Source organism: Brachycentrus maculatus, unplaced genomic scaffold (assembly GCF_059751285.1).
Source record: "Brachycentrus maculatus isolate JH-2025_06_01 unplaced genomic scaffold, ASM5975128v1 h1tg000781l, whole genome shotgun sequence".
Lineage (NCBI taxonomy): Eukaryota > Metazoa > Arthropoda > Insecta > Trichoptera > Brachycentridae > Brachycentrus > Brachycentrus maculatus.
The window spans coordinates 74244-98343 of NW_028281509.1; the positions used below are offsets into that span (position 1 = coordinate 74244).

At 32.4% G+C, this 24100-nt stretch overlaps 1 protein-coding gene across 1 annotated transcript; it reads left to right on the forward strand.

The window, feature by feature from the left end:
• The first annotated feature begins 1818 nt into the window (after positions 1-1818).
• On the forward strand, positions 1819-23837 carry Aplip1 (JNK-interacting protein Aplip1). The gene is made up of 8 exons (XM_088275074.1): positions 1819-1955; positions 3207-3454; positions 14171-14422; positions 16140-16337; positions 17345-17462; positions 17833-17995; positions 19643-19824; positions 22236-23837. The coding sequence occupies exons 1-8, from the start codon at positions 1873-1875 to the stop codon at positions 22306-22308; spliced, it is 1317 nt and encodes a 438-aa protein (XP_088131200.1). The 5' UTR covers positions 1819-1872; the 3' UTR covers positions 22309-23837.
• The last annotated feature ends 263 nt before the right edge of the window (positions 23838-24100 follow it).

Genomic DNA, 24100 nt, shown 5'->3' on the forward strand with positions numbered 1-24100 from the left:
TTTCAGAAACTAACCTTCCATCTTCAGGTATATAAAGTACAGTTAGAAGTCCTGAAGATGGAAGTATAGCTTCCGAAACTTGTCGTTATGATTTAATAAATATAACTCAAATGGCAAAAAACAAGTGTTTTTATTTTACGATATCATCATGTCTTACCACAAACAGCATGCCGAAACAAGAAATAAAATTTCTATTTTCAGATTGTTATTTATTTTTTTTTTAAATTTTCTTCGTCTTTTATTTGTATTTGGTATTAATGTTATTAGACTAAGCTTTTGTCCAAATTTTAGGTTAAATCTGTTTCTGTAACTCGTTCGACAAATGACTAACACATACAAGTATAGAAAAGTATAACCTTTGGTGACATTTTGGTATTAGCTAGCGTTCGTTTCGCATTCGTATTGTGATGGTTACAATACTGCATTTATACAACATTTGAAAATAGAGGCAGAATGGACGTTCAAGTTACATTGTGTACAAAGTGATCACAATCCACCCAACGCCAGGTTATAAATAACCAATCTCCCGCATTCTCGAGTACAAAAAGGTTTTTCATCTCAGTTGACTCACCTAATATATCTTCATATATCGCCCTTAGGGGTTATATACAGTTTTTTTTAAGAAACCAAATAGAAGTAAAATATTGATTGACTTTTTGTATGGGTATAAATAGTATTATATGTTTATTTTTTCTATATTTTTTATACTAACATAACTATTGAATTATTGTAAAATAAAGTAAAAATGTAAAAATGACTTATCATAAAGTAAATGCTATAAATTTCAAAATTATTAATAAAAACACACATGTTTATAATTTTTAAGAATATTTTAAATGAATCATTATTCTATAATCCTTGAAAATGGTACGAAGATACTTATTGTGTTAAAAATCTTTACAATACATTGAAAATTTAAAATCTAAGTAAAAGAAGAAGAAAAATACTAATACACATTTTATATTAAATCGCTTTTTAACAACAACTTTTTGAAAATACGTATCGATAACTGGTTTTCAAACACCCAAATCCTAAAAAATAAGCTTAAATACATTTTTTGATATCTCAACGAATGACAACCACACTACTCAAGTTCTAGAAACTTCTAGATGTGTTGGTCAAACTCGAAACAAAGTATGCGAGAGTTCACCAAAGACATTTATATATATTGGGATGAAGAATGCTTTTATTAAGCAGAAACTCTTTAATTTGTATGTGAGGTCCGAATAATGGATTATGTGTATTCACATATTTGAGAAAGGTTAGAAAACATCATTTTAATTTATTAAAAAAAAACCCTTATCCGCACCCCAATGATGCATATGGCACTGCATAATATAAAGGGAGTGTTATCTTGATTGTTAACACATGAAGGAAAGGTGATCAGCCCTCCGCTTCAGGTACCAGCCCAGGGTAATATTGAATAAATATTAGAGTGATAAAATCACTAATATTGATTTGATGATTGGGAATCGATCCCGGGACCTCCAAAATGGTAGCAGAGCGTGCTGACTATATCAAAAGTAATGAAAAGAGTATTTTCGTATTTGAGATAATCCAGATTAGTGAACAATTATTTGGACTCACTCAAAATGTTCCGAGATTTAATTCGTGGGTGCGACAAGGAAGAAAGTTAGGTTGAGTTAGGTTAGGTTATGTTGGACGCACTAAAAATGTTCCAAGATTTCATTTGCGGGTGCGACTTAGATGGAAGTTGGGACGTTTCGAATCCTCCTAGCTTATGGTCACCTCCACCCGGCCCGTTTAGGGGATGGTGCGCCGACTTTAGGCGCACTATTCGACGCACGCGCCCTAGCAGAATCGATACCAGCACCAAACGAGTCGCGTGGACTCGCATCTCTTGCGACAGTCATGGCTGATAGTGAATTCGAAGAGTTTCATCATATCTTCAATCGCCACCCTCAAAATGTCAACTCTTCTACGCCATTCTATTCGTAAGTCTATCAACCGTCTTTTCGCCATTCACCTTCGTAGCTTCCACTCCCTCATTTAAAAGCTAAGCTTAATTCAATCTAACCCTTAGTGATGATATTTCGTAATACCCGCATAGAGCCTATTATTATTTCAACAAATACATTTAATGCGATTAGATATTTTATATATTCTTCATGAAAAAACGTTAAGAAGAATGTAAAGTTTTGTATAAAATCAATAATAAGCTAGTGTTCATTGAATTTATCAAGTAAATTTATAGATTATCGTATTTTGAATTTGCATGACGTTGTAAATTATGTATGATTTTCTAATTTAAGGAATATGAAGAAATTAATATTTTTAATTTGTGATTTTAAAATTTTGTAAATCTAAAAAAAATGTATGTAACACAATTAAATATTCCTTTTATTGTATTCGTTAATTTTAAATGTATATTTTTATTTTTCCTTTTTCAAGGTGTGTAATTGGTCCACAAAAAAATCGATTTACACAAAAAAAAACACAAAAAAAAAAATTCTGGTATTTTTTTTTAACATAATATAAATATAGTTTTGTATTTTTGAATATTCAAAAACGAATTAATATGAAAGAATTGCAAGGCTGAACTAAAGATATTTAAAAAAAATAAGAAGATTTTTTTAAGGCGGTATGGACGTGTGGAGCGAATGAATAACGAGAGATTAGTTATTCTTAGTCAAGAAAATCCATGTGACGAATGTGAGCGGTAGAACAGAATGAGGACGGCCAAAAAGACTTGGTACGACTTGGTAATTTTAGTCCGCTTCCGTGGTGTAATGGTCAGCACTCTAAGCTACCGTTCTAGAGGTCCCGGGTTCAATTCCCTGGGGAGGTCAAATAAATATACATAAGTGTTTTTTTCATTCTAATATTCATTCGATACTATACTGGACTTGTACCCAAAGTGGAGTGCTGATCACCTTGCCTTCATGTGTTAACGATAAATATAACACTGCGTTTATATGATGCAGGGCCCTGTGCACCATTGGGGTGAGGAATTGAAGAATTTATATATTTAAATATATATAAAAAAAATCAAGCCGAGTGGGTTTACTTGAACAAACAGTATTTGGGTACATTCTCTCTATATATATATATATATATATATATATATATATATATATATATATATATATATATATATATATATATATATATATATATATAATATATATTTATAAATATTTATATTTTTTAAATAATGACTAATTTGTGATTGTACGCACTGTTAGACTGGTGCCGAATGTGGGTCTTGAAGAAGACTCGCCTACGTCATCCAACAGCTCCTGCGAAGTGAGGCCGAGTGCGCAGGGGCCCATCATGATGGACTCGCACGCCAGGAACAGCAGCGGGGAGGACGACGACGACGATGACGGACTCCGCGTCACCAGGATGGTCAACAGAGGCCCGACAGTCACCTGGGCGGCCGGTGGAGAGAGGAGGAGGAGAAAGCTACCGGAAATCCCCAAGAACAAGAAATGTGAGTCACTCAAATCTTTTGCATGCTTGTGTGTACGTGTGTGTGTGTGTGTGTAAGTGAGTGTGTGTTTCATACACTTTTTTTTTAAATCGTTTTTTAAAGTGACTCTGAAATCTAGCTACGGCTTATGCAACACCGCTTTTCATGACCCTACTCAGGCTTTAAATTTTGCCTACTCGTGAGTGGATTTCCTCTTTATGTTACTATAATTTCATGTAATTCAGGAGTGAACATTATAGGCAAAAACACTCGCTGAGGAATGAATTTATAGTGTTTCAGCCACAATTCGGATTCCGTTAAAATACGTTTTTGACTAGATTTCGTAATACGTTTTTTACAATTCTAAATCTGTTGAAACAGATAGAAGTCAACCAGGTTATCATGACCGAATGCCAGAAGTATCTATTAACCATTTGCAACAGTATAAACTGAAAGGCGAGTAGCTAAATTTAGTTCAAAGCTGGAGTTTCCAGATTCGATTCTCAGGGAAGTCAAAATCAGTATTTTTTTAAACTCTAATATTTTTTAAATACAACCCTGGACTGCTATCTGTAACGCAAGATTAATAACCTTCCATTCATATAATTAACGATCAAATTAGCATTGGATCAATCATATGCAGTGCCCTTTGCACTTTTGGGTGTGGAAAAGGGTCGTTAAGTAGTAAAAGTCTTACTTCGTTATCGAATTACAATTGAATTAAAGGGAACCAAATAAAACTACTTATTTGGTGATTTTCATCACTTTTCTCTTTACTTTATATAAAATAAGTAAATTGTGTGAAGTACTTTATACGTGGTAGAAGTGAAATTCCTTATAAAAGATTTATATAGGAATAAAATCAATTTACTTTGAGAGACGGATAGAGAGAGAGAGAGAGAGAAAGCATCTCAAAAGAAAAACAATAATAAAAATTGGCATAAAAAATTATGTTTATTTGATATTTATACTGTTATTGATTAGTACATCGAATCCAGGAATCCTGCTTTTAAAATCGAACCCGGGACCTTCATAGCAGTGGTTATACGCGCTTACCCCTTCACTACGTAGGCAAACAAAAAAATATAGTCCAATAATTTCAAACTCGACATCCGAGAACTCATGAAAATCAAAACTGATGAAATCAAAACTCAAAAAAGAAATTAAAATTCAATCATAAATTTATACGTCTATGTCTCAATTTATAATTGGTGATTGCGTTCGCCATGTGCAGATGGCGCCACAATCGTTAAGTAGTACGCTTGCCAAAGTGCGCCCCGAGTAAACCAATCAGTTTTTATTTACCCTATGTAACGAAATTTGCCTACGTGATGCGTCTTTGAAATTTTATCTCCCTTCTCGTCTAATTGCGATTATAGAATCGCCACATAAGATATTTTACTTAAAAATGGATAAAACTACGTGTATTACAGAAGAAAAATAAAGAAAAAAACCTAAATAATCATAATGTAAATTCTAAATTGTATAAATAATAAGGTAACTGAATCGCTATAAGTAATTGAAAATTAAAATAGAGAAACGAATAATACAAACACGCATACTTAGACCGATAGAAAATATAAGCCAAATACATGTATTATTAAATATATTTTTTTTAAATACAAAGTATTTTGTTTATGCGGGTAGTACTTTTCCACTTTCTTCTTTTTCCAAAGAATAATAAATTAAAGATAGATGTTACATCGACGTATGCCAAATCAAACGGACTACCTATAAGATCGTTAACTTCGATACCTTACATAAAGCTGAGATTGTTAAAACGTGCTTACGTGATTTTGTTCAACGGGTTACTGAATTTATAAACTTAGGTAAAACTATTGATTTTTTTTTGATCAGAGGAATATACGATTTGATATAATTATTATGACGTGATTAACATTGACGTAACATTAAAATTTGTCCATCCATTTTCCCATGATTATTAAAATCTTAACATTTTTACCAACTAAATAATGTATTATTAGACAACCATTTTGAGAAAGTTTTTCTCAATATGATTTCTTGTATTTCCCTTAGAAAATATATTAACATTTTTTCCAGATTTTAATGAATTTTAAGTGAAATGTAATGTTTTAAACAGTTTATTTTATTTTCAGTTTTTGTTTCATTTCATAATGTTTTTGTAGTTGATATGTATTAATTTTTTGTAATTATTTGATAATTCGTGAAAGCGTGCTTTATTCTTTAAACTATAATGTTATATAATGTATTTTGAATTCCAGGGGTGCGTTCTTGATTATCCGTTGTATTTTTTTGCGATTGTGACATAATTTTCCCTGTATTTGCGATTGAATACTGTCGACGATGGGCAATTTTAAAAGGGAAATTTGAAATTTGTTGACATGTTGCGAATATAAAATATTATGGCTGACGGCGCCGGTGTACTAGACTAAAAGTTCTCAAGTTTTCCGTCGGGGCGCTGGTTGTATGTTTGGAGCAGACATCGATATTGCTAAAGCTTTCCTTAACCAGACGTCATATCTCGCCGGGAAAACATTTGCTGAGAAAATCTCGCCTTGAGAATCATTCAAGGTGAATAAAAAACAGTAATTATACATTCATACATGCTCTATAATTTGTTCTTATTATAGTTCACTTTTAGATTGAACTAATATATACTAAAGTCGTGAGATTTGTCTTTAAATATGCTTGTTTTCAATGAAATACCATATGTTAAGAATTATTTTGATCAAGTAATGTCATTAATAAATTCGATGTTAATCGTACATGTTACTATATGAGTTCGGTTTGAATAATGTTATCATGTAAAGTACCCTTGAGGTAATATTTTACAATATTTAGCATATTATAAATGTTCAATTAATTTATGTATTAATTGTTAAATCAAACCCAGATACTTTGAGTCTACTAAGTTGTATTTGATTGTTAAAAATCACATAAAAATTAATATTGTGACAATTGTTTCGCCTAGTTATGGCATTTTCAAACGAATGTTCAATTAACCCCGACAAACTATTGATCTTAAGTACATACATATGTACCCAACTGTTTATAATATGTAATTTCAAATTCTTTAAATTTGAGCATTGACATTCAGCTTTTCTTTCTCATTTCTGGCGACTAATTGCGTTTGAGCTGATTTGAAAATATTCTACCATCATGCTGATTGAATGTTTATTTTAAAGATACTCTTTATCTCTTTATCCGTGACAGGGAAGACAAATGGTTTGGAAGAAGCTGGATCCTGATATCGTCTGAATGTTTAAAAAGAGGACGAAGAGTTTTGTTTGGCAGACAGGTAACACGTTCGTTATTATGTATAGTAAAGAAAGGGAAATACAAGAAATTATTATTTGTGTATTATCTTGCCTGCTTAATGCTAATTGAGAAAATAAGATCTTTTCCAACACCGATTTAGAGATTTATACTCCATTTGGTACTGTGTTGGCAATTTCTTATTTTGAAATAATAATTGTAACCAATTGCTGAACAACACCATAGAAGATTTGGAAGAAACACGAATGTATTTTTTTAAAATTTCATTCAACGCGAGAATCGAAACTGGAAATTTATATTTTATAAATTAAAATATTTTAGGATATTTTAAAATTTAATTAGTGGGGATTAAACCTTCTTAATGAGTGGGGATTTTAGATTAGAATTATGTTTAGTAAGTATTCTGAGCAGCAAAGGAATCAATCAAACAAAAATCAAATAAATTTTTAGTTATATAAACGTTTTTTTTTAAACCGTTATAACAACCATTAAATTCGTATTCATAATCTTAAATCATTCGTGGCATTTTAAACGAGCTGTAAAAGAAAGAAATTTGACACATTTCAAACATATTTCATTTCAAATATTTTATTAGCTGTCAAGAAGCACGCTGTCCGCTATGAGCCATTGCCATTTTGGCCTGAAAACCTGTTTTTTACAACAATTAAAAAAACACGTGCGTATCGAATGTAACATGGTGTAAAAAGTGTGTTTCAACGTAATCAGTATATAAGGATATTTGAGATTTTGAACAAACGAACATTAGCATTATCAAGAAAAACCAAAAAATATTTTAGCAATGCGTCGTAAATAAATGGCATTTGAATTTGGACATTTTCACCTTCGCACATTTTTAAATTCTTTATACTGCCAACATAACTTCTAAGTAAAAAGAACAGCGAATTTTTTATGTGCTTTGAAACATGTAATATATTTTTTATATCTCTTTACATTGTGGAGATAATGATATCATGGGCCCCCAACCTTTTTTTGCGCCAGAAGTCACTTTTCAATTTTAAGCTCGATTTACTTCCAACACCATCCTAATAAGAAAAAAATTGCGGGTTTTTTCAATGCTTTGAACTAAAAAGTGTAATTGTCGATGGAAAATCTCATTAGATACGTGTGTAAAAATATTTTACCCAACACATTTATTTTTGTTTCTTTAAAAATGTTATATTTCATGTTCTTAGATGCACAAAAATTATTAAAAAATGTCGTTTTTATTGATTCGAATACATTGTATATTAACCTTTTCCTCCCGGTGATATGTTTTTACTACAACCAGAGTTTAAAAATGAGAATATCAGAATAAAATATAAGAGATACGGGCTCAGAATTTTTTGTATTCTTCCGTAATACTAATACTTCTTCATCATCATCTTCTTCTCCCTTTTCTTGTTCTTCTTTTTGTAGATCATAGGGATCTGTTTGAGCCTCCGCATGTCGCTCTTGGGATGTTGACTCCCAGCTGTCTTTCCATCTTTTCAGAGGTCTGCCTGGGGGTCTGCGTCCTTCAGGGTGACCTTGAATGGCAATATGTGGAAGTCTATCTTTTGACATTCTGTTTATATGTTCATTCCAGTATCACCTTCGTTGTCGTCCCCACCTCACAATATTATATACAATACGTGTTACAAAAAGTATTATAATATAAAGTAATTCATTTGCAGCGACGGAATAAATAAATTGTAAAATAAATCGGAGATAGAATCACCAATACACAGACGTTTCTCAGAGTATGCGTGCGTGCCGTACTTTACGTACACGCGTAAGCGGCTTCATAATGCTTCGGACGATCTCATTTTAGTTGCGTACAAGATGTCGCGCGTCGTCCTGGATAGTTGTCTAGCTGTGGCGAATACTTACGATGTATTTTTTTTTCTTTTTAGGTACTTATCAGAGCTAACATTACAAAATTTATACGTTTCAATTTATACGTTTCAACTATAATCTATAAAAGCAACATTTAGGGATATTCACTCTATTCCCGTTTTTAAATCACATTTTCATATGGTGTACAATATACATATCACCGGAACGCGTGGAAGTTTTTAGCATCGTAAGGCAAGGGTTAACGTTAAATTTAATTATATATTTGACATTGTCTAATGCTTGCAATCTGCAGACAATTTGGATGGCAACCACTTGTTGCAGAAAAACATGCATGCACGCTGTCAAACGGGTCAAACGAGTGTCTGCCTAGCGAATAATTGTGATATCCTTGAAAACAATGTTATGATTTTTTAAACAAAAGCTTATAGTTAATTTTTTGTCGAAAAATAGGGTAACGGTTATTTGAGTATAACTTATGTCATTAAAAATATATTTTTTAAACGTTTAGATCTATAGCACGCCGAAACAGATATCACAAAAAGAAATAAATTTGCATTTATAATATCCTAATACTATTTTATTTAAATCTCACTTTAGTAATACCTTAAAATGTTTTCAACGCGTTTTTCAATGCATTCCGCATCATTTTTAAACACAGCATTTCTTACGTACGGTGTCATAATACATTTTAAGAAATAGTGGAATGTAAGAAGTAAAATTTTACTAAAAATATTATAATATTACCGCATAGTGACTCCATAAACAATTAATAAAATACTAAAAATACATTGAAAAATTACATAAAATGTAGTCTGAAATGAAAATATTTTGTCGAATGAAAAAAATCAACGATTATTTGAAACAAAACATTAAAACAAGTTAGTTCATTTTAATAAATAGCGCCTAGGTCACATTGAATCAGGTTGATAGGATATAATTAATTCACCTTCATTTAACATCTTCATAGCCTTGAATTGGTCGGTATAATTTATTCAAAAACTTTTGAAGCCTCTGAAAATTTTAAATGAAGCCACCAAATCAGGATCTCTTACATATGTAATAGATACAAACATTTTTAGTAACTTTTATAAAAACATTATCATATCATACAGAAAAACAGCATCTTTGTCCTTAAAAAATAAAGGATTTGTGACCGGTTTAAAAAATAATCTAGTCACGAGATAACGTGTTTTCAATTTATTAACGGCATAGATTTATTTTTATCGGCCTCCAACTTTGTATTGATTTGTGAAGAAAAAAGACTTGTTTACGAAATTTATTGCTTGAAATGAATCCTTATATCCCATTTATATATATATATATATATATATATATATATATATATATATATATATATATATATATATATGTGTATATATATATATATATATATATATATATATATATATATATATATATATATATATATATATATATATATATGTATATATATATATTCTTATTAATACGAGATAATTTTATTATGACTAAGGATGGTGTTCAATGTCACTAAATTCAGAACTTTGTAGGGATAATTCAATAATCCATAAAGATTACAATATTTTTTTAAAAATAAAAATCATCAAAGTTTCTTAGACTTAATCACATGTAAAAGTAATAACGTAAGTCGTTTATTTAAAATTAATAAAGTGGAGGCCAAAAAAACTTTTAATACTGATATTTTTATATTATATTTTGTATAATAATGGTTGTTTCATCACCAGCGACGTATATTATATAAATATGAATCTAGTTAATTGTATCGAACCTCTTTTCCAAACGGTATTTTTATTTGTATATATTGTATTGCTTTATAATTTTATACGCAAAATATCTCCTTTTTTTAAATCACAATTTTTTTATTTATGTTATTGATAAAAATAAAATTTCTAATTCCTATATACTTATTGATCACTTAACTTCTTATTTATTAAATGCCATTAACTTAATTAGGTTAAATTGTGGTGCTATTTCCTTCTAAATGACAGCTTGAGTAGGGTGGAACACTCAATTAAGTACGGCTTTACCTTTTATTGAGGGTGATACCTAAGCCGAAGAAAAAGCTTTACAGTTCTACCTTAACATTTCATTTATTGATTTGTTCTTGTGTAAAACCATGGCGTGTTTAATATATAGGAACGATTAAATTTATTACGAGTCATACTGACCCTGACACTGAAAAAGATAAAATGACACAATTCCCCGCGATAACAGTTATATATTTTTCACGTATTTAAAACCATTGTCGAAAAACTTATTATTTCTTCATGATCCATTTGGTTGGTCTATTACATCTTTGAACGATGGTGTGATCATGACTTATTTATCAAACGCCATGCAGGTGTGTACTAATCAATACTATCCGAATCGCAAACACAAATAGTTACACCTAAATATGTTAAGAGAATGGGGAACTATCCAATACTGTACTCACTTCCTTAGATATCAGACAGGGGTGCAGTCTCAGCCCATTTCTATATAATAACCATGATGATAGATTGATCCCAGGGGTGGATAAATTAGACTCTAATATAAAATCGGTGGTAAGAATGTAATAATTATTAGCTATCCTGACGAGTCTACTCAAAACAGCAACTGAGGATGTCCTTTATAAAATGCTATATCATTTCAAAAATGACAACTCCAATATTGAGTTACCAAGATAAATAAAAACAAAAAAAAAATGATTTTTTGGAAGCCCATCCAAGCTTGCACGTAAAAACACGGATAGAATACTTTAAATACCTGTTTGGCTACTAATACCTCCGAAAAATTACCGAAAAAAATGAGAATGAAGTTCCATTTTAACTATTTAGATCTTTGTCATCAATTCTATAATAACCCATGGAATTGACAAAATAACTTTACCCTCTAAAAAAAACATTACACAGGACTTAAACAATTTTATATGGAAGATGCACAAAATTCCATACAAATTTACTGCAAAATAAGAAAAATAATTATGTTTTCGACCTCGCCTACGTAATTCACTTTAAAGGCTTCCGACATCGTATACGTACTTAACATACTCGTACACATACGATTTACTATTCATCCCAAGAATAACTATCTGATATCAAATTTTATAACAGATGATTCTTCATATAAATACGCAAGTGTATAAGTTATAAAAGGTCTCTTTTTATGCAGTAAATACGTTCCATGGGGAGTCGCATAAAAAAAGACTCGAACTACATACAAAACTGGGGGATAGGTTCCATTATTTTTAAAAACCACATAACTTCAAACAATATTATGGAATGTACCGAAAATCGCATAAAATTTTTTAACTAAAAAATCATCAAAAAACAGAAGAGCTTTTTCTTTGATTAAATATCCACATATGGGAAATCAATTTTGAGATACGTCTTCAATCCAAATTACAAGTGCTTTTTTTGTTTTTTCCAATATCACACTTTAACGGTTGAAACCTGCACTAGTCTACATTTTAGATTTTTTATGCGAATTCGCTTAAAAAAGACTGGAACTGCATTAAAAAATAAGGGATAAATTCCACTTCATTTGAAAATCGCATAACTTCAAAATCGCATAAAAAAGATCCGTATAAAAACAGACCAAAGTGTACTGGTAAAAATATAAACGTTATAAAACATGTGCCTGTACCGAAGCGTCATTTAAATATGTCTATTGTTGTTAGAAAAGAACAAATACATATAATACAATTCTCTTTCTGTTTAAATTTATCTGTTATGAGACCTCGAAATGTCCTTTAGTTTATGTTGACCATATATTCTTGCATCAAAAGATGCTGTTATGCATACGCAATTAAGAGGTATGTTCACTTTCGATGAAGTGATAAAAAGGATTACGTACCGAATGAATTTTTTGCTCACAGTTGGATTTAAAATAGACTGGTCAGATATTCATGAATTGTACTTGTATTTTTTTATACCTTTTAATAAGAGTATTAAGTAGTAACTATTAAGATTTTTTAAAATAAATATACTTATAAATATTTATCCGTGGAGCATAGGACACTGCATCATATTAACGCAGTGTTATCTTGATCGTTACTTACATGAAGGCAAGGTGATCACTCCTGCGCTTCAAGGACCAGTCCAGAGTAGTAATAAATGAATATTATAGTGTAAAAAAAATCACTAATATATGTTTTCACCCCCCCCCCCGAGAGAATGTATATCCAATCATATGTAATTGTGATTGTCAGTTTATAACGTTTAAAAGTTGTTTTTTCCTTAATATATTTATTTCATAATTTTATATTTTTGCACTCTGATAAGACTTGTTTTTGCATCATTTATGATGACCTCGCTCTTGGGAGCCCACGATTAAATATTATATTAAATTGCTTCGTAACACCTACGAATGTTTTAAGTGTTAGTATTTGTGTATATGAAAGATTATCTGAAATCAGTTCACGGGCAGCTCAGTTCCAGGAAAAAAAACTGATAAGCGATGAACGTGTCCGACATGAGACTTTGTTTCACAATTCTTCATGTCTTTCTAAATACGTCAAGTTTTGTATAATTTTTCAAAATAATTCTGTGGATTGAGTTTCGAGAGTCAGCGAAAATCTATCGAGTGTCAACTTCTTGTATGAACATTGACTTAAGGCCGTACTCGCAACAATAAAATTCAGTTAGCTTCCGGTAATGCATAGAGCCAGGTTACGCTTAATTTTATTTAGAATATCTTATTCCATCGCTTTATATCGTTGAATATATCGCTTTGTACCGTCCCGTAGCGTCAGAATGTATAGCTCTCTTTCTCATTCCCTTTACGTTATATCTTTCTTCTCTCTCATTTAACGAAATGTGCCTAATACACGTGACGCGTCCTTGAAATTTCAATCACAATTCTAGTCCAATTTTATCGATTATCCAATCGCCGTCTAAGAAATTTCACTTAACTAACTAGAACTTCCAAGAATTTGAGTAGTGTGGTTGTCGATCATGAGTAGAATTGGTGAATGTTACACGTGTGTAAAGTGATCACTTAAACCAGTCGGTCGTAAGCCCGTAAATGCCCAGACTTCCATGTTATTTTTCTTTGTTAAGATGTCAAAAAAATAATATGAAAAATAACTCCTCTAATTGGAGACAATCCACATTTGTGAACAAGTATTTGGACACACTCAAAATGTCATTAGTTAATAGCTGAGTGGGAAATCGAACTCCGCCAATATGCGACCCTCCCGTGACTATGTCCCTCCACTTATTACTCACCCCTCGACCCAACCTTGCTGAGGTCTGATCCGAAATAATATTTACCTACATTATTGTCCGCCTCCGTAGTGTAATGGTCAGCACCCTCGGCTGCCGTACAGAAGGTCCCGGGTTCGATTCCCAGGGGGGGTTAAATAAATATAAGTGAATTTTTCTGTCTTGTATTTATTCAATATTACCCTTTACTGGTACCTCAAGCGGAGGGCTGATCACCTTTCCTTCGTGTGTTAACCATCAAGATAGCACTGCGTTTATATAATGCAATGCCCTGTGCACCATTAGGGTGCGGATAAGGGTTTGAACGAACGAAAAAAAAATATTGGGTGATGTCAAAAAAGAGTATCGTTCAGTTTCATCCAACCTTCTATGTTGTTATTTATCCACGTGTGCGTTTATTTATTGATATTGGTGATTTTTTATTGAATCTTTTATCTAGCTTCGGTGATGGCGCTGTGCTCAGGGCCGGCTTCGTTGGCCGAGGAGATGGGCGCCTCCATGTCGGGTCCGCCCCTGGCCCGGCCCTTGCTGGTGCTGAAGTGCGGCTACCTGCTGGACGAGGACTCCAGTCCGGACTCGGAGAGGCTGCACAGCCTGGGCGACGTGGACAGCGGACACAGCACCGCCCATTCGCCTGCTGACACCGGACCCAAGAGCATATCACCCACCCCGCTTCAAATCATTCACACAGGTATATATATACTGAAACCCGACATGATTAACCTACATTTCATGAATGTCCTTACTTAAGGCCTTACTCACAAACACAGAATTCAATCAGCGGCCGGCCACCTAAGAGGTAACGCGTCTTTTACCTCTATTTTATTTATTGTTTCTGCATTCACTTTGTGATAAGACATGATTAAATTGTAAAAGAAAAACTCTTGCTTTTTACCACTTGAGTTTATTTTATTATGACAACTAGTTTCGGAAGATATGATTCCATCTTCAGGTCTAAATATAAACAGTTTATATTGAGACCTGAAGGTGGAAGCATAGTTTCCGAAACAAGTCGTCGTAATACAATAAACTCAATTGTTAAAAAACAAGTGTTTTTATTTTACAATTCCCGATATTTTTAAAGAATGTATATTGGATTTGGGGAAGGCGACGAAGAAGACAATGGTATGAGCATTTGAGGAGTATGGAACCGTTCAGACTCGTTCACATTGCACTGCAAGGGCAACGCCAATGTAGGCCACCAAAGAGATGAATTGACAGCTGGGAATCGACATCGCAGGAGGCTAATCTCTCTTAAAAACAAGCCACAAGGCCTACATGAACCAGAAGAAGATGTTGGACATTTTTTCGTTTTTTAGATTTTTTTTAAAAATAATTTTTCTTTTTAATAACTCTTTTCTTTTCAAAACAATATAATTATTTCGTAGATAGACTCATTTTTTCAATGCAAAAACGATATTTTAAGAAAAAAATGTTACCTTATTTTAGAGAAAATAATGTTGCGATTTAACGAATACTTGCCCTTAAGGCCTAACTCGAAAAAACATAATTCAATCATACATTCTAAGTCGTTTTATGAATGAGTAGAAAATGGCGACGTAGTAAATATACAAATTATGCTGATTATGGCATATGAACGTTCAACTAATTAATTTTAAATTTTAATCGGAAATCTGAAAAATGGTAAAGAATTCTCCTTCAAACCCTTATCCACACTCAATGGTACATAGTACGCTGCATCATATCGATGCTGAGTTATCTTGATCGGTTATTGTGTGATGTAAAGGTGACTTTATCATAAAACCCCCCCTCATCCGCATCCGATGGTGCATAGGGCGCTGCATCATATAAACGCGGTGTTATCTTGATCGTTAGCACATGAAGGAAAGGTGATGATCAGTCTTCCGCTTCAGGTACCAGTCTAGGGTAGTATTGAATAAATATTAGAGTGAAAATATCACTTACATTTATTTTAACCCCCCTGGGTATCGAACCCGGGACCTCCAGTACGGTAGACGATAGAGTAAAGGCTGAATCGAATAAATATGAGAGTGCAAACCGCGTTTATTCATATTGTTGGGTAATATATCCAAAATAAAACAAGGTTTTTGTTGGATTGAATTCTAAATTTAATTATGTATATCTTAATACACTCCGGTGGTGTTTGATAATGTCCTTAAAAGACGAAACGCGTCACGTATTAAGATATACATAAATAAATGTAGAATTCAATCCAACAAAAACCTTGTTTTATTTTGGATATATTACCAAACAATTCAATATGGAATTCTATCAACTGTCTGCAGTTACAATAAATAAATTATTTATATTGACCCAACCCCCCCCCTTAATCGAACCAACGGTAGCTAAACGCTCTTATCTTTATACTACGGAAGCAAGAAAACGTAACTGAATAATCGAGTATAAACCTATTAATCGTCCCTTAGGATCCATTTCACCGACTTCAAGCTGCAGTACATACCCTGGAGCTGCCGGAGGAGGAGTCTCATTCAGTCAATTGGAACTATTAGAAGCAACTCACAGAGGACTTCACAAGTTTATACCGAGGCATCACGGGGAAATCGAAGTAGAGATAGGTGACCCACTATACGTACAAAAGGAGGCTGAAGATCTTTGGTGCGAGGGTGGGTAATTTTTGACAATTTTCTAAACACACTCAGAGCACATGAATACAGTATAAATCTTGTTTTTTTTGGGTAATATATCCAAATTCAAACAAGGTTATTGGATTGAATTCTACTTTTATATTAATGTATACAATGATGTATATTGTGACGCGTTTCGTCTTATTAAACATTATCAACTCGGGTTTGATAATGTCTTAATAAGACGAAACGCGTCACAATATACATAATTTTATATATTTAAATATTAGCAGAAATTGATCCAATAACCTTGTTTAATTTTGGATATATTACCCTTTTTAAATGCGGCCAACTGTCTTCAGATACAATTATAAAATCTTGTTGATGAGATCAAGTCAGCGATAGAATTTAAGTGGGCTATAAAAAGATACGTATAACATTTTGAGTGTGTCCAAATATTTGCACACGATTGCTGGATTCAAATCCCACGAAATTGTTATCAAGGTATACTAAACACGTCTCAACCGTTAAGTACACAGTAAGAATAATAAGTATCGGAGACACATGGATGTACAAGTCCGTGATCTGAGAATCCAATGACCGTGACATTGAATGCAATACCACGTTTGCGTCGCAATATGAATTCTACAATAATATAATTCCTGCACTATGCATGGAAGTGTTTACTGCTTGGAAACCGCTAAAATCACACTGAAAAACATTAAACCGAGTGGTTGCGGAATCCGTTTCACAGGCTAATCGAATATTTACGCCTTTAATTATAAATAATAGTTCATTTCGAGTAACTGCCTCCGACTCATTTCATATATCATATGTTATGAGTCATTACAACCACTGAATATTGCGAAGTATGATTTGAACGGAATTACACAATGTGTTGTGGTTTCTCGAACAATTTCTCAAAAATACCCTTACATACTATTATGCGAGTACAACAATAGGTAGTATTGGCACTGGGTAGCCACGCAGAATTTATGCGGGGTAGCCACGCAGAATTTATTTTTTATACTATACAATTTTTTCAGGAGTAAATTTAAGAACAGGAAGACAAGGAATATTTCCATCGGCATATGCAGTGGACATGGATTATAATGATTTCGACCCCGCTAATATAAAAGTGAAGAGGGAGCGCTATTTGTTGGGGTAAGTTGTGAAAAGGCTATTTTTTAAATGGTTGAAATGAATAATTGTATAAATATCTTCGAATTAGGTAGATAGTATAAAGTATTTTTATACGATGTAATTTATACGTGATCACAAATTAAGATAATAGATATGGAATTTATATTAGCAGTCGTTTTAGATGGTTTGGAATTATCACATAAACATATGTTTTTACAATAGCTTTACAGCTTGTATAATGCTATTATTCCATAATGGGTATATTTGCTTTCATGAAGGGTTTGGTCCCGCTTAAATGGTCATACAATGTGGTGCTTTTATGTTTCTGTCGATGTTTAATAAATATAATATGTAAATATTGAAATATACATTTTTTTTACCCATTTTACAGATATTTAGGTTCTGTTGAGACATTGGCACACAAAGGAACTGGTGTCGTGTGCCAAGCTGTAAAGAAAATAGTTGGCGATCCTGACGCAGAACCAAGATCCCAATCCTGTATTCTGGAAGTTTCCGATCAAGGACTACGAATGGTGGATAGATCAAAGCCAGGGGTAAATTAAAACATATATTGAGTAGTATAAATCAATTTTTTTTTGTATTACTAAAAGACGTTAATTTAAGTTATATAATGCTGAATAACCGGTTAATTGAGGATGATGAATATCTGTAAGAAAAAAAATCAGTTGTCATTACTAAATTTATGTGCAGTAAATGCAATGCGCAATATTTAAAATTAATACCTGAAAAGTATTATTATTTTTCAATTCAGTATAATTAAACATATTTATTCAATGGGACTACCCGCAAAGCCTATTATACTTTTAGAGCTTTATAAGGATTTGTAATGTAAATGTGAAAAATACATCACAAATATTAAGGCCAATTAAAAATATCTTTTTCTTGAATTTATTTAGCAATTGGCGGGAAACGAACTCGCGACGTCAGTTTCGCAGTCGATCGTCTACCCAATTACACCACGGCGCCTGTCAGCGGTGCAGTAAAAGTGATGAAACAAATGTAGAATTTGATAGAAATAACCATGAACAAATGCAGTCAAGTCGGTGTCGATTGTGTCTAGACAAAGGAAATAGAGCCTCATACCAATTTATTCTTACATGCAAATTCATATCACATTCATGCTTTTGTATTCTTCGATTTCTGGTGACCACACAACATTTCGTCGCAAACCCTTTTACGTACATCCATTTCAGAGATTGCATTTTGACCACATTGAATCCGCTCTTTTACGCTTCTACATATAAAGGTATCAGGGCATCAGGATGTATTACTGTAACTGATTAATGGAGTAACGCAATATGCGTTCTTTTATCTATTCCTCGCTTCTCAATCTTTACAAATAAATAATTTAAAACTTTCCTCAAGTACAATTCTCAAGATGTAATCTCACAATAAGATAAATAAAATAATTGAAATCAACCTTAGAGCATACCATAGGTGAATTATAATTTATATAGAAATATAATGAAAGAAGTCCGAGTATTTGTGTAACGTTCGCCTTTTGCCCATTATAGAACATCCAGATTGCTATAATATTAAAAGATGTATGTTTCCAACGTTATTGGATTCCACTCAAATTGTAAGCTAGTTGTGTATAAGTATGGTAGTTGTTATTTCATACATTTTGTTTGGCAGACGGTGGCGCCTTAAATTGAGAAATTCGTGAAGCTTACTCCAATTTATTGATTTATCATCCGTAGGGTGAATAATCCAGTGACTGTTAGAATAAATAAAACAATATTTGTCAAAATAATCGATTCACATTTTTACTCGTTTATTAACAAATAAGTAAATGATTTTTTTTGTTACAAACGCAATATGGGGACTGTGGTAACTAATAAATTCGGGCTTTCTTCATATTTGCAAGAAAAACTGCAAACAACAAAAGGACTGCCTTTTTTTTATTGGTTACGAATGTAGCAAAGGTGACATTACATTAAATTAATTAAATAATTAATTAATTAATTAAACCATATCCGCTCCCTAGATGGAGCATATGGAGTCCACAAACTGTCTCCAGGCCTTTCTGTCGGCTGCCAGCTCCCTTGCATCCTCCCAAGTCAGATCCGCGTCCCGAAGTTCTGACGAGAACTGCCAAAGAATTGTCAGCAGTGGTCGTCCTGGGCGGCGCGAAGAAGAAGAAGAATAATAATTACATTGATTTTCTTTTATTATTTCAGCGCCGTGACAATGCCCCGTGCATTGACTACTTTTACTCCCTAAAGAACGTGTCGTTCTGCGCATTTCACCCGAGAGACCACCGTTACTTGGGCTTCATAACAAAGCACCCGACACTTCAGAGATTTGCTTGCCATGTTTTCAGAGGACAGGAGTCCACTAGACCCGTGGCGGAAGCAGTTGGGTACGTAGAATATTACATATACAAATTAGCAGTATCTTATCAGAGCACGGATTTTTTTAAGCCTAGGATCGGAAGTCGGGATAATTAAATACGCAAGAACTCAAGCCTTAAGGGGTTACTCGCAAACATTCAATTCATTAAGCGGCAGTTTAAAAAAAATCGCGAGGAGCCAGACGTGTCTCCGAGCACATTTTGTTTTAGAATTTATATCGGAATTTGATTTTATTAAATATGTATGCTTACCTTGCATTTTTTTTCAAACCCATATATTTATTTAGAAGATTTTTTTTTCAATACAAAAACGGTGTTTAAAGAAAAATATCAGTTATGTTAAATGCTTCCTGGGTTTAGAGAAAATAAACTTGCAGGCTTTTGGATATACCGCCTTAAGGCGGACAAAATTTGTGGAATAAATAATGATTAAATTATAATCTCAGACTGATTGCTACAATACAAAAAAATATATTATATGATATTTAGGATTGATAAGTTAAGTACACTCGATCATACTGAAAGTTGAGAAACAATGGTCATTTGCTCGTGAAGAGCGTATTATATTAAGATTACCTTGAAATAAGTTATTGTGTGGTTTTTGCATTTCTTTGAGGCGTTTACGAGTAAGTTCCGCGCACCAAATCTATTATTTCCATATCGACCATAGCAAACCTTTGATTCATGTGTGTGAACACATATCATTTCTGCCCAAACATTTATGGGTTCGCAATGTGGTTACTGATTTTATTTCTCAATTACAAGATTGGAAAAATAATCAGTTTCTTTACTCTTTTTGTTACATATTTAATTTTGTTGAATAAATGGAAGTTTTGATATTCGTTTTATGTTTATATTTTTTTTAAAGCGTCAAACCTCTTACCTAGAAATATTGAGAATCTCAAATACAGAACAGGTATTTTTTTTATATTATGAGCATTCCAGAGTGTACGACTTTATTTACTTATGTAACACTCACAATTTTCTGCCCATTATTGAATATCTATGATTCATTGAATTTGTTGAATGTACTCCTATATTCAGTTTTGTTGGATTCCCTTCGCACATCAGTTGTGATTTTGATAGATATGGAATTTCGTCTGACGGTGGTGGACTTACAGATTGTAGATTTCTATATCATCCGTCGGATGAATAATCTAGTGTTTGATAAAAATGTAATCACGGATCGTAAAAATGTGGTCAACCCAAAATTGGAGGTCAAGTTTAAAAAACATCTACTTTATTCATAATACGTGTTGTACAATACATATGCGGATGCAGCCATTCAATGATATGTCATACTGAAAGTCAAATGAATGTTAAATATATTCAGTTCGCTTGGCAAATCCGGTGTCCTCGATTTGATACTTCGAAGACACGAACATCAGTAGGTATTCGATAAAAAAAACTACATGACCCAAGTGATTTATTCCTAATTGTGAAATGAAATGAGAAAAAAACCAGATAAAAAAATATGTTGACCATATATTTTTTTGGAGATAATCGTAAATAACTTCATCATAATTTTTATTCAAATTCATCATATCGAGTCCCTACTCTCTTTATTCATAACAATAGATTGTGAATTAATTAATTAAATTAATTAAATAATGTAAAATAAAATATATTTAATACTTAATTATTATTATTAATAATTCAACTTAAATTAAGTTGAAGGATAGCATCAGTAACTAGGACAACTCGTACTAGCTCGTGTCATAAGAACGCTGGTAATATTTTCAAGTCCCTTGAAATAATGAATTAGAAATTCTTCAATTTAAAATGGTTATTCTATATAGTACAAGTATAGAAAAAATAAAAAAACACACGTTGAAATCCTAAAGGTAGGCAAGGTAAGTAATAGGTTTAATGGTAAACATTACACTAGTGTATAAAGTGATCACTTGAAAAGCCAAACGCCAGGTGGTAAGCTCTAGGATGATCAGACTTCCATATTATTTCCGATAAATACGAAATATGCTTGATCTCAAGTTGAGACACCTATCATATGCACAAATTTTATTTCTTCCATCTTCTTTTATATAAATACGATGGACACTACGTCTTAAGTTGAGAGACCTAAAATTCACATTGAAAATCCCGTATTTGATACCATAAATTATAATCCTTATTATAAAAATTGGTGATAGAATAATTTTGTAGTTCTGCAATTATTTATTTAATTCGTTGAAATCTTAAGTATGTAAAAAAAGTATTGTCGCTCGATTCCCACATTCATAATATGTGTGAAGATATTTAAAAAAATGTAATATTTTTTGTAAAGCTATATTTTGAAAAAATAAATAATTTTATTTCCCTGGTTGACGTTTTTGGATATTGCGGTTTTTTTCGCACATTCAAAGTAATGTTCCATTGTGTAATATGTACCTATTCTCAGTCGATTATCTTCTTTGTTTCAGGCGGGCCTTTCAAAGGTTTTACCAGAAGTTCATCGAGACAGCCTACCCTGTGGAAGATATATACATAGAGTAAAACCTACCTTTGTGTTGAATATACATACAAAAAAATGTTTTGTTGGGAAGATCGCTCTCATTATTTATAAAATTGTTATAAAACCTCAAGCTTAGTCTCGCATTTGAAATAATATATTCTGTGATTGTTTTTATGTTTCGTGGATTTCATTTGAGAAATCTTTTCTACGTCATGTAAATATTCAAAATCAGTATTTGAATTAATTTAGTGATGATTGTACATATATTATTATCGCAATATTTTATCATAAAACTTTAAAGATCATTGAGGGATATTTGGAAACGATATAGGACGGAACGCGAGAAAGAATTTATCATTAAAACATAAGTTTAGTATTACTTTGCATCTTTAAATCAGTAGGAATGTTTGAGAACTGCGTTCTAATAATTGTAACTGTTCGGGATATTGGACAAAACTATTCTACGGTTTCACTCTCGTATTTTAGCGTAAAACCAACATTGTTTAGAAAATTGAAAAATATAATTATTATATTATTCGGGTTTTGGATAAGAATATTACTTCCATAAGTTAATAATATTCACACTGAATGCTTTAATACGTGTTTCCAGTTTCTTAAGAATACATTCCACACTACAATAATAGTACCTACATAATATATTTAGTTACCGGCGAAAGATATCAACATTTTTATACAAAAATCGACGTGAGTTTATTTATCAGTGGTTACCATGTACCTACATGAAACCGGCGCAATAAGAAAAAGTGCTGAGAAGCAGTAAATATCACTTTACATAACCGTTGGATGAGATTTTGTCGGAGATGATAAACATAGTGTAAACTAACAGCGCCAAACATTTACTTGAAGTACTTACATTTACAGCGATGCCTCGCCTAACGTACTTAATTCGTACCAAGATCAAGTTCATACGCATTTTCAAATAAAAATGCATGCCGTTTTTAAATCATTATGTAGCATTAAACATAATACTGTTACTTTAAAAAAAATATAACGGTTTTTTTATCCAATTTTAGTCACTCTTTGAGGAGAGAATGCCAAGGCTTGCTGGGTCAAATCCTTTTCTTGGCATTGCCTCTTCCATTGTTTGCTTCTTGGCTGCTGGCTTCTTGAAAAACCTTTATAAGGTTGTCTGATTCTCTTTCTTCTTCAACTGAAGCAAGCGGCAAGATGAACTACGATACAGTCCGTTTTATGAATCGAAGTTCGTTGCGAGTCGCGTAATGGACGAACAGAAAGTTCGTTATATACAGTCTACATATATTATGTGAGGCAACGCTGTATTTTGTAAAACTATATTCTTTAGTGACACGTAATATGTGCCAGTTAATAATATATACAGTAAAATATCGATCTTTTCTAAATGTTTTATTTTTTATTTATATAGAATCACTTAAAATGTAACTTAAAATGATTACCTACCTTAAGTTTCATATCATTTTCATATTTCATTTCAAATATATGTACGGTTGAAGATTCATAGCAATATATTCTGCGCATTCGTTCACATCATCAACTGAAAATAAATATTCTGGCACCCCTGCCTATTGAAGAATGTATTTTTTATTTGCTCATTTGCAGGATTCCCCTTTACGATACTGAAATTATAGATACTAACATGATATAGTAGGCATCGATCCAGTTGCTCGCTGAATCACTAGAACATTTTTGGACTTTTACGCCTTTGGCATTTTAAACCAGTTGTCGATCCGTATTGACTAGATAAGGGGGCCCTGCGGCTATCCTGATGTTGTGACGTCTGCCATTGAAAAAAAAAATTAAATACCTACTACAGCTTTGTTTTCATTGTAACTG